Genomic DNA, 13,295 nt, shown 5'->3' on the forward strand with positions numbered 1-13,295 from the left:
TAAGTTGCTTCAAAAACATTCAGTACAATATAATGATTCATTTTTTTTACAAAGTTAATGTGTTTCTAAAGATTATTAAATTACTTTAAAATTAATTTTTTTTAAATTACAATTAAAAAATCAATTGTTTCATTTTAGCTTGTTATGGTGTGACTGCAATGCCAATTGAAACAGCTTGGAAATGCTCAAGATGTATTAGACAAGATCTAAATGCAGTAAGCTAATAATAATTTCTATAAATTTTAAAATTAATATTTTAAAAACATTATAATTATTATGTTAAGTAATCATAAATAGTAATTCATTTTGTGTGTGTGATCTTTTACAAAACAATAAGTTACTGTAGACAATATTTAATCAAAGATAAAACATTTAATAAATGAAATAAATTGATTTATTTCAGAGGTGTTGTATGTGTTCTCTTCGTGGTGGAGCTTTGAAACCAACAATAGATGAAAAATGGGCTCATATTGTTTGTGCAGCTTTAGGACCTCAAGTGTTGTTTGAAAATGCAATTTTAAGAGAACCAATTAATCTAACAAGAGTACCTAAAGCAAATCTTAAATTGGTAATTTATATTTTATATTTTTAGTAATTACCTAGTGTTTAAAATATATTTATGAGCATACATATATAGAAACAATAATCTGGATTTTAAATTTCAGAAATGTTATTATTGTCATAAACTGTCACCCAGTAATACTTGTCCACGAGGTATTTGTGTAAAATGTTCAGTGAAAAAATGCTCAACTGCTTTTCATATTACTTGTGCTCATGCAGCAGGAATTGTATTTGAACGATCTATGTTACCACCTGTTGTTGAAATTAAATGTAAATATCATATTGCTGTCAGTGAAAAGGTAATGATATAATTTTTATTCTATTATTTATCCTTTCTTGAATTTAATGGAGATAATTTTTCTTTATTTTATTTTTATAATTCTAAATAGATTTGTTTACACTTCAAATATTTGTTTCTTAAAAGTCGTTCTTATGTGTGTTCATTTATAGAATTTTATCTTAGGCATTCAGTATGACTTGTTAACACAATACTACATTTATAATAATTGATGATTATTCTAAAAATTATCACTTGTATAATCCCATACTCTAGCAATTTTTCTTATTTAATGACTTTCTTCATGAACAAATAATTTTATGCATCTTCTCATTAATAAATTGCTTAGAATTAGACATTGCTACTAAAAATGTATTTTAAACAACTTGAAATTATATTATATTCCAATAGAAACATTGTAATTATTATAAAACTAGAAAGCCTATTAATAGTTGTGTTATTGCATTGCATTTATATACAAATTTAATAAAAATAAAGGTATGGAGTTTTATTGTGACTGTGTGTATTCTGATATGTATATTATTTGAGATATTACAATCAAATCATCATTATTTTGAGTGTTTATACTTTGAAATCAAAATAAATTTTATTTTCAAAGTATATGATGGCAAAAAAATGAATATGTAATAAATATTGCATTGTCATGTGCCATAAAACTATCTTTTAAGCACTTTCTCAAATTGAATTTTAGTATAATAATTTGAGCTTTGAATGTTGTTTATATTTTTAATGCTATTGATGATTTATTATTATAAAATAAATTTACTTAAAATTTAGAAATGATGCTATAGATTGGATATATTATCATCATTAAAACATTTTTTAATTAGATATTATTCAAAGTATTTAAATATGTTAGATGAACTTAATAATATTTATTGAGATATTTAATTTCTTTATTGGTTTGATAATTTGAATTAGTAAAGTCTATTAAATTATTTTTAATAGATTATTAAGATATTGTATTCATTCTAATTAAATTCTATTTATATCTTAAAATAAATTTTATTTTATTAGACAATGCAGAATGCACCATGTGAGGTTCAAAAAGGTGTTCTGGTTGTTACAAAGAGAAGAAATGGCAGATATTGTACTTGCCAAATAATAGATATCCAACCTCAAGTATTATATTCTATTACTTTTGATGATGGCTCTGTCTGTGACAAATTACCACCAACAAATATTCTTGTAAGTCTTTAAAAACTTTTGTTTAAATTATTAAATATTTTAATATTTACTTAATTAAAATTCAACATCAAATTCTAGTCAAGAAACTGTCGTCAATTTGGTCCTCCACAGATAGGTGAACATCTAGATATAAATTTGGCTGGCAGACCATATGGTGGCACTTTTAGAGGAATTAATCATCATATGGCATATAAAGTAAGTTTATTTGAAAAGGTAAATTGTAATTAGTTTTTAAAAAAAAAAGCTTAATTTTTGATATGAAAAATAACTCTAAATATAATTCAACCAGTTTATATTTACAGTTTTTATTTTACGATATTCACTGTTAATTAAATGATTTTTTAAAAGTGATGTTAATATTAAATATACTAAACTTAATTTTAAATATATTTATTTTTTATTATATTTGTGATTCTTTGTTTCTATTGATATTATTTCATAACATTAGATTTATTCATAAATGTTAATAATTGTTATTTCTGTATCTAATATTTATAGATAAATTTCATGCAGTTTAAGTACTTCAAACCTATTTTATAAAAATTCTAAATTTTCACATATTGTATAACAAATTCACAGCATTAATTAAGATTTATGGGATGTGTTCTAGCTATAAAGAGCTAGATTTATGGAATTTTAGGCAATTTATCAACTTTAGAGAAACCAGAAAGATTCTGTTTAAGCTTTGGGAATAAAGTTGTGGCTGAAACATGGTGTTATACTTTACCTATGTCTGTGTGACAGTTAAGTGACATCTCCAATAAAAGACAATTTGATAAAACTGTGTTCTGAATGTAGAATGGCTTTTGTATCCTGAGATAAATGCCTTTCCAGGATAAATGCTTTCCAATGTCAATTTAACACAATTTTTTCTTTGGTTACTCCAAACTTGTATAGATTGTAAATAAACTTCTGTTTGTTTTTATACATAAATTGTATAAAGTCGAAAGAACTTGGTTGTTTGAAACTGAACAAACAATGAAGAATGTATTAACTCAGTTGTATAAAAAAAAATATAAACTATAAGTTAGTAAGTAAGTAGTTAGATTTCAAATTTTATGCATAAATTTGTATGACAGAAAATAGAGATATTACAGTTTCAGATATTTCTTTCTATATTGATGTTATTTCCTATGCAAAAAATCTATGAAATATATTCAGTTTCTACTACTATAAAAGTTAAATTATTTTTATCTGTAAAGACTAGCTTACAATTATTTTCTGACTTTCAATAGTTTATTTCAGTCTTTTATAATCTGTATTTATAATTATAAAAGTGCAATAATAGAATAATTATTTATTATTTTTAGGTTCAATTTGACGATGGATGTATTATGATACTTAACAGGGAAGATTTTTATCTGCCAGATGAAGATATGCCAAAGAGTATTAGATCAAGAGTAGTAAGTAATTTTTATTAGTTTTTCAATGATGAAAAATTAATGATACATCAGCAGTAAGATAAAAATGTGGTATGAAATAAACAAACAATATTGTCTAGAAAAGCATAAATATTAAGATTCAATTAGTGGCCCATTCAGTGAACAAGTGTTATAGATAATCATTACAAAACAATTCTTATTAATAATAAAGACTTAATAAAATTCTAATAATAATAAAATAAATAATAATTATAAATTCTTTTATAAAGTTTTTGTACTGGTACTAAAATCGCTTCATAAGGATCTTCTGTAGTTAATTAATTTTCAGTAAGCCTTTGATATAAATACAACACTTAAGGAATGCTTACAATAATATCAAAAATAATAATTAGATTCAGATGTAACTGAAGAACTCAAATTATGTGGTTAAAAATAAATAAATATTATCTGAATTATTTGTTACAGTTGTTAATAAACAGATGAATTTTCCATTACATAAATGTATTATTTGTCAATTCTTGTGAGCTCCTCAATGAGTATCTTAGCTGCATTATCCAATATCAAACAAATTAGATATTGACTATTATTAGTCATCTTCAGTTGCTATATCAAAGTTAAACATGTTTTCTTAGTTTATGGAATTGGAAGTTTCAAGCTTTGTTCCATTTGGAATTTTTTTCTGGGTAATTTTAAATTATAATTTTAAGAATCACATATATATTAGTTTTAGTTATCAAAATAATGAAATTTTAAAATGAGTAGAATAGATAGAAGAATTTGTTAGATAGATAATCTAATTATTTATTTCTACCTAAGTAAAGCTTGATAAAAATTACACTGTTTGATTTAATTATTTGATTAAATTGAATTTATTATTATTATTATATGTATAATTAGCACACATTATTTGCAAGTAATTTTTTTTAAGTTTAAAACAACCACTTAATAAAGTCTGCTTCTGTTTGAAGACATTCAATTGAAATTATTTTTTGGTATTCCTTTGAAAACCTTAAAATACAAGTAGTTTTTAACAAAATATTTTGTGAAATCAATATAAGGAACAACATAAAACGGATTGTTTTATACTTAACTTAAAATAAATATTAACTTATTTTAACACATTAATACATAATTTTTTATATGAAATTTAATTTTCACTGAATAATTTGTAAATTATTATTTTAAATGTATTTATTGAATGCAGCTATTTTACTTTTTAAATAATAGATTTCATATATTTAAGTATTTTCATATTTGATATAAATTGTAGTCTAAAAAGTAATATATCTTGCCTATATACCCATAAAAGAATATTTTAAATGCATCAATGTTATCTGAATTATTTGTTACAGTTGTTAATAAACAGATGAATTTTCTATTACATAAATGTATTATTTGTCAATTCTTGTGAGCTCCTCAATGAGTATCTTAGCTGCATTATCCAATATCAAACAAATTAGATATTGACTATTATTAGTCATCTTCAGTTGCTATATATACCCATAAAAGAATATTTTAAATGCATAATTTTTTTAGTTATTCTGCAAGAAATATTCTTTTTAAAATTGAAGTTTCTATTAATTTTGTACTTTGTATTTAACTTATAAAGATATTCAGTGTTGCTTGAGGAAATTTGATGTGCCACCTTTGGCTCTGTAGAAAATTTTATACAATTTATATTAACAATCTGCTTTATATATAATGTTTTTAGATATAATGCTGTATTTAGTTTTTGTATAAAGTAATGTAATTTCATTAAACACTACCTGTCATTCCAAAAAGAATAATAGCTGAACTTATGAAGTTTTCAAGCAAGCTTTATCTCTAGAGATGTATACAAGCTGGAACTGAAACTAGCATCTAAGTTCATTTACAGAATAATTTATCTGCCAGCCATTTTGTTCAACTATTTACTTTCAACGAGCAATTATTTATTTTGACGATGTCACAATGCCAGACTGCAATTTTTAATCATATTTTTAATTTATTTAATTTAAATTATATGTTCTACACTTCAAATTAGTAGTGGCTTGTCCCTGTGCATCATAATTTTCCTTTAACAATAGTGTTGTTTCGATCATCTATTAACTGCTTTCAGCGAAAAAGTTTTGAATTGAAATAATATGACTTCTGGTTTGCATTGGAAGTTCATATATAGTTAATCAGGCCTCCTGCCCCTAAGGTTTCCATATCTAGTCTCATCTTTCATCTAATTCCATTAAGATTAAGAAAGACAGATGGACTGATGACAGTGGGAATTTATAGGTCTACAATTTTTTCAAATTGCAGCCCAATGATGAAAAAGTATCAGTCAATTTGAAAAGTGGATTCATTCTGTTTAGAGATTGCAATTGCTGGATCCCTCATCCAGCAATCCAGCTGGATCCAGTGCATTCTTCGGCCTGCTGGATCCAGCGCTGCGGATCCGCGAATACTCAATTAACTTTCTAAATAATGGCGCAAAAGTCTACGTTGTCGGCGTTGCCGCTTTACTGCGTGCGCTATCGTTCGGCGGCGAGAGTGGCGTTGCCGTTCAGTGCAGCACGTGCTACACCCCGTCTACACCGCACTGCCCGCCATTTTATCTCTGCTGATCTAATTGCCAGTTGACTTTCCGCTCTTGCTAAATAAAGTGTCTTCACGCTAAATAAAATAAGTAACTCCTCTACTAGTCCTGGAACATAATTCTAATTTACAGTCGGTTGTGACGTCAATGAATCACATGAGGGATTCATTGACGATTTATGATTATTTGATTACCCCGAAACCAACTAGCGTAGAGGCAGAAAGGGCCTTTCCCGCAGCGGGATATATATGCAATTCATTAAGAAGCAGGTTGGGAGACAACACCCATTAATTAACTTTAAATGTTTACAATTATAATCTAACTAAACATTTAATGTAAGTAAAGTTAATTATCTCTATCTCGAGTGTTAAACCGAACCAAAGTTAACTTTACTACCTAAATGTGTAAGAAGTTTTATTGATTTATAGTGACCAGTCTAAATAATAAAAGTTTCTTAAGTATTTTAAAAAAAATGTTTCATTTCTTTAAAAAAATAACCATAAATTTCTGGATAGATAGATAGATGGATAGATAACACCTTATTGCAACAAAAATACATCTGCGCTGGATCCAGCTGGAATCATGTTGGTCCAGCAAAAATCCAGCTGGATTGAAAACACTGCTGGATTGCAATTCCTAATTCTGTTACATAAGTTAGGTATCAATTGATCTAGGAATTACAATTAAATATGTAGTAATAATTAAAATATCCTTCAAAAACACATCCTAAACTTGCTCACAGTGAGATGTTTGATAGTGAGTACTCTAATACTACAGAGTTCCTCAATTTTATTGTCAGATATATAAATTGATGTTGATAGAGGACCAGTTCTTGACATAAGAATGATATTAGGAAAGTTTGGTTTAATTTGCTTATACAATCTTTAAATGCATAAAGAACAAACAACCTTTTTTTCTTTTATATAAAAAAGATAATTTATTAATTTCTTGAATTATTATAAAATAATTTCTAAAAATAATGTAAAACTATAGTATACAATGGGTTGGCAACCTTTCAGTAGTGTTGTGCTGAATGTAAGTTAGTGTTATTCTGGGTGTCAACATGATTCTAAGAAATTTATTATATTTGTTATAAAAATTAGTCTGGTTATAATGGACTTCAAAAATGTATCATTTTGAAGTTAAGTTGTTAATTGAATTATGTTCTTACATGTGAAGTGCTTGCATAACGAGTAGATGGTGACACGCATGCCCTGTAATAGAAATATACAAACAAAAGATTCGTTTTTTAATGCACCACGGCCTTTGCTGAACTATGCCTTCTATTTAAATTTTGTAATTAATAATTAAAATATAATTTTTAATACATTTCTATTCAATTAGAGTTACACCAAAAATTGTCCCGTGTGCCACAGGTTGCTGACCCCTGGTATATAAGATTAAGTTTAAAAACTTATTAATTTTTCCCTGTAGTTTTACACTTTTTGAAGATCATTAGAATCTAAAAATACAAAGAATTTCATTTATCTCAATTTAATTAAGTTTTTTGACATATTTTTATTTAATGATATTTAATTGATTGAAATTTATTTGCTCAAAAGAAATTAAAGTAAGAGCACTAATAGGTTTAAAAAACTTTATTAATGTAAATACAGTGGTTACTCAATAAATTTAAATATAAAAAAAATTCTGAGTTTAAAATTGATGATGAAATTTTAAATTCAAGTTTGAAACAAAATATTTCTTACACAGTTACCATTAGTTTTAGTTTTACTTCAGTTTAATAAATTTTATCAATTTTTTATTTAAAATTGAAATTACTGTTTACTTTGTTTTAATAGTTTTTAAGGAAAAAAAATTACATTATATATAATGTTTTCAAAATATTCATGGTTTTAAAGTTTATTTGAGAGTTATTATCTGTTTGATAAACAGTTATATTTTTAGTTTTAATATATTAAATTAAATATATTTTATGTAATTTTTTGATTTGAATAATTTAATAAAAATTCTAAATTAATGTACTAAAGAAAATTTTAAAAATTTACATTTAATGAAATTCCAAAATATAAAATAAATTTCAATGACAACAGTTCTGTTGATGATAAATCTTTAACAACTGTCGACTTCAGTTTAATTTTTTAATGTTAATATTTGAATTTTTAGAAATATTCTTGTAGGAAGTAAAGAGTATTTAAATATAAAGTTGGTATTTGATATATTCAGGGTTCCTATGCACCTGGAAAGTCATAAAAATCAGGGAAAGTCAGGGATTTTCATTAGTGCTCAGAAAAAGTCATGGAATGTCAGAGAATTTGTTAAAAATTGTCAAAAAATCAAGAAAACTCAGGGAATTTGCTTCCTTGGCTGCTTTGTTGATTTTTTGCTGACAATATGCTTGACTAAATGTAGCCATCTACAGGCAGCAAGAAGTAATGTGGTGCAATACAACTTATGAAAAAGGATGCAGAATATGTTCAGGACTCAAAATTTCTCCTCCCAAGTTTCCCAAACACAGTTACACAAAATTTTTCCAAAAATTTGCAAAGTACACAAAATGATAAATAATTTAAATGGTATTATTTACATTTTTCATTTTAATAATTTTAATTGAGTAACAAAATAATTTCTGATTTTTTTCAGTTTATTAATATTTTATGACGTTTGGGAAATTTATTGAGAGAGAAATTTAATAAATATATACTTTTGTACACGGATTATATAGAATTTGTTTATGAATAATAAAAAATAATTGTTTCTTTTTCAAAGCATTGTAAATTTATGGTTGTGGATTAATAACAGAATTTTAATAAAACATTTTATTTTTAATTTTAATAATGTGGCAATTATAAAAAATATATAACTGTTAATTAGAAAAAATAACTACAGTAATTATAATGTTGGAGAAGCAAAACATATGTGCATAGGAAGTCAAATGCTGTTTTATTTTGTCAATGTGCCATACTCTAAAGGACATGAAGGTCAGGGTAGTCATGGAAATTCTTGAAAAATAAAACAAAAATTTGAGTAGGAACCCTGTATATTTATATGTCAGGACCATTTTTTAATTAAGTTTTCAAAAACTACTAGTGAAAAAACCTTACTTAATGTAATCATAACAAAACTTTATCAAAATTATTTTGATTTATTAATTAGTACTCTTATTATTTTATTGCTTTATTTGTTGTTTTAATTGGTTTTTGTATGTCATCATGTATTATAAAAACTACATTTAATTTTGTTAATTAACTTTTAAATTTGATTCTGTATAACTTTTAGATAGTCTGTTTGTAAAGTTCATGTAGTTTCAATCATATTTTGTAGAAATTAATTATTATATCTCATTCTAAATATAATTTTTATTTTTAGTCAACTGCAATACAGAATTATCAAGAGACAGTTGGAAGAAATCCACAGGTGAATCCCGTCATGCCTAAAGATACATCCGAAAGCACAATTTCTTAAAACTGCCACATTTGAAATAAGTGCCATCATTTATAATGTTTGCAAAAATAAGTGTTTCATTTTGTAAGACAAACATCCCAAAATGTAAATTTATAGCACATCCCATAATTCATAAAATGGCTTTTTTTTTTACCAATCATAATTGTTCATATCATTATCAACTTAGGAAAATGGAAATAACTGCCAAGTAGCAGTTCATTTGTTGGATTGTGTTTTATTGATTGATAACATTTGATTATGCCTTTAATTGTATGTTGATTCCTCTTTTATGGATATTTCTTCAATGAAATTTTGTGCTTGTAAAGTGAAAAGTTACATGTTCGTTTATTACCAACTGTAGATAAATTGTCTAGTTAATCATTGTCCATCTTTTCATCTTCATCATTTTTGCATGGTCACTTTAAATCTAATAAATAGCATTTGTAGAATTACGACTGTTCAAATTGTTCTGTTACCCTCGCTCGGTAGACAAATCACGACAATACGAAGAAGAATTTACCGTTTTTGCGTACACGACAACGACAAATAATAGAGGGCCATTCTTTTAATAAAAAAAGTCTAGATCATTCTGTCCTTAGATACATATCTAATGTTATCATGTATCATCTCAATCATTCTCATCGTTCCGCATAGCAGTAAGGACCACAGACATTGGAACATAAAAAAAAAAGATGTAAAATATCCAACTTAATCATGCTACCCATAAGAAGCATAGCATTTAAAAGAAAAAAAAAATACCACCCATTTTTCTGTAAGTATGCTCCTGCCATTCTTTGTAAACAAATTGTTATATTGTGTATGAAATTTGTTCTTTTCATACATTTCAATTGTGTAATAACAGGAAATGTTTTTGTTCCTGATATTTAAATGCTCCATTTTTTTGTTTGTTTATTCGTTTGTTGTTTTTTAAAATTGTGTTCTGAAATATTTCCAATAATAAATATGAAGATTATAACTTTGTTTTGTTTATGAGATTCATATTTGTTATATAAAAGAAAAAAAAGTCTATTTTAATTTACTAAATTATTGATTTAAGAAAAAAATATATATATATTAAGGAGTGATTTTTTTTATTTATTTAAATAAAATTATATTTGCGTTAATAAGTAGTATAAATTTATTTCACATAATTTTTAAAATTTTAAGTTTAATTATCTACTAAAATCTTTAGAAATCAGGACTGGATTGTCTTGTTATAGCCCTAAGCTATAATATATAATAAGCCCTTCTTATCCATCAAATAATAGTGTCTCTAAAGTTGTAGATTCATAATGCAAAGTCCTAAGATGCAGCTTATTTAGTCCTAGATGCTAGCTTATTCAGATCCATCCTGTTGAAAATAATGTTGTTTGTATATATAATTAATTTATTATTATTTAATTCCCAAATTTATTATTTAAAAAAATATTTATAGCATTGAGTACCAAGTTATCTTGATTTAAAAAAAATTGAAGATAAGTACAGGATGTCTCATACGTCAGTTAACTAGTGTGTCCAGGTAAACCTGTGAATATGAGTTTACATACATAGAAAATTGATGCAGTTTGTACGAAGGGAGGTTCCAGGAGCAAATCTTTTGGGACTATATCGAATTCGAATTAAAAATAATTTCTGAAAGTTTTATTGCTTCAATAATCACTTAAAATTAACTATATAAATTAAAAATATTAAAATAATTTAATTATTATTTTAAAGAAATAATGAACTTCTAGTGGCATTATAGCTTCATGGGGGGCCAGGACAAATTTCAATTAGGGGGTCCCATGTACAGTACAGTGTTGACTTCATACATTTTTCTTAGGCGTAATTTTTTTGGGAAAATATTTTCTTATTAAAGATTGGTTTGGGACCCCAGGCTCTTTTACTCATAGGAAGTTTACAGTGGCGCATTATCCTATCAGCAATAAAAACATTAGGAGGGGGCCATTGCCGTATCCCTCTATTCCCTTTCTAAGTATTACAGCTAACGTGTTTGTATGTAATAAGGCATTTGAGTAAGACAACAGTTTGGTCCTTACAGTGGTTAACTGATTATTGGGCCACCCTTTAAACACAACGATGACGTTTATTCAGCCTGAAATTTCTGATTAGTTAAGAGTGAATATTTATTAATACTCTACGTATTTCATTCGTTCAAAACCAAAAAATGGCGAAAAGGGCGCTCTTTGCCTCCGATCTCCGTACCAAGCTTACGAGGACCCCGCAGAAAGGTTAAATACAATTTGAGAGAACATCTAAATAAATAAGTCTTTCAATATTCAGAATCATTCTGTAATTAACTTTAGAAATCTCAAGACAGAATAAAGATGGAACAGATCTTGATTATATTATAAACATTTCTGGACAAGTAAGACGTCCATCAAAGTAATAAATTGTCCATCGTCTTGTTCGGACGTGAAGGAATGCGAATTGCAATTCCTTTCCTGCAATGATTTCGACTCAACAAAAATCAATGAACTATCGACATTCGGAAAGAATGGAAACATCGAAACTTCTAATTGATTTCCATTTAGAAACAATTTCCGATTTTTCCAGTCGCATTTATATTTTATGAAAGATTCTAAAGTCATCTACCGTAAAATGGATTCTCAGATGAGGTAATCGAGTTTATCTTATCCTCCGATTTCTTATTTTATTCGGTTAATTAGATAAATGTAAACACGGAATTGTACACTACAAACTTCAATTTAACGCTATCATCTGTTTGCCTTTGAAATTGGCGATAAATCGAGTGTGGCGCTAAACCGGAGTTATGTAGTAATGAGGTACACAATTGGTGATATTTACAATAGAAGACGTGGTTTTAATAATTCATGGATGCCGAAGGATTCTCCTAACACTTATTGGGGAAGATTCATTCACGAATATTGTTTGGCTCTATATCCAAGGTATATATACCCAATGTTTATAGAGTATTTATGAATTCATGTATTGTTACAGTCAAATAATTAATATTTACAAAGTACGTAAGCGCTATAGATCTTTCGTTACGAAATATTCAAATAGATTGACTGAATTTTGCTCTGGAATATTACAAAATACAATTCTATTCGTCTTCAAAATAAGAATGGAACCGCTTTACATAAACGAAGGAAAATAAATTTCGTTTTCATTACGAAGTAGAATGCAATATATAGATTATGAAATCTATATTAGAAAGTTGTAAGGTACGTTTAAACTGTTATAATCTTAAAAATTTCCGACATTTTTGCGAGAAATTTGATATAAAAAAAGTCACATGACTTCATGTTTGAATTTAATCTAAGGCGGCGGAGTGATACACATTTAAGATCCAGTACATCGGCTCTATTCTTTCTGGGAAATACTACTAGAAACATGGAAACACATGACAAAACAAAGTTTATTATAGATTTTTGTGTGTGTGTAGGATGAACAACAGCTGCTAGAATATACATATACACTATAATGCTTCGGTTTGCTACGAAATGAATGAATATATAGCGAGTTTAATCTAAAAATCTTAATTAATAAATTACTATTTAAATTTACCTATTAATTAAAACAAGATTAATATATATATTTATTTAATCTCGAGCATATTAAAAAGTCCGAGTGGTTATAAATAGAGATTCGTGTGAATAAACTCATTAAAAATATACGTAATTATCAGAATATGCATTAATTTCTTCAAAAGTGTACAAACTGATGACGTAAGAGGTCATATTTAGCGATTAATACAGCGAAGTTATTTAATATTAGCGATATATTAAATTTAACAAAAACGTTAATAGAGAAAGTAGAGCGAGTTTGTTATATACGGGAATTAGGTGTTAGCGCAAAGTGTAATATTCACGTATAGTTAGCTGCTTCTTCGACAGATGGCAGCACGCGACGAAGGGATACTATAAACGTG

At 26.5% G+C, this 13,295-nt stretch overlaps 1 protein-coding gene across 1 annotated transcript in view; it reads left to right on the forward strand.

Annotated features, from left to right (window-relative positions):
* The window catches only part of LOC136982663 (lysine-specific demethylase 4C-like), a 70,778-nt gene extending 60,929 nt beyond the window's left edge, over nt 1–9,849 (forward strand). Inside the window, exons 13-19 of the mRNA XM_067279226.1 lie at nt 139–215; nt 404–568; nt 666–860; nt 1,877–2,047; nt 2,126–2,242; nt 3,358–3,450; nt 9,326–9,849. Of these exons, the coding sequence (XP_067135327.1) occupies nt 139–215; nt 404–568; nt 666–860; nt 1,877–2,047; nt 2,126–2,242; nt 3,358–3,450; nt 9,326–9,421 (914 nt within the window). The 3' untranslated portion in view covers nt 9,422–9,849. The remainder of the gene's footprint in view (nt 1–138; nt 216–403; nt 569–665; nt 861–1,876; nt 2,048–2,125; nt 2,243–3,357; nt 3,451–9,325) is intronic.
* The last annotated feature ends 3,446 nt before the right edge of the window (nt 9,850–13,295 follow it).

The sequence above is a fragment of the Centruroides vittatus genome, unplaced genomic scaffold (genome assembly GCF_030686945.1).
Source record: "Centruroides vittatus isolate TY-2023 unplaced genomic scaffold, ASM3068694v2 contig_862, whole genome shotgun sequence".
NCBI classification, from domain to species: Eukaryota; Metazoa; Arthropoda; class Arachnida; order Scorpiones; family Buthidae; genus Centruroides; species Centruroides vittatus.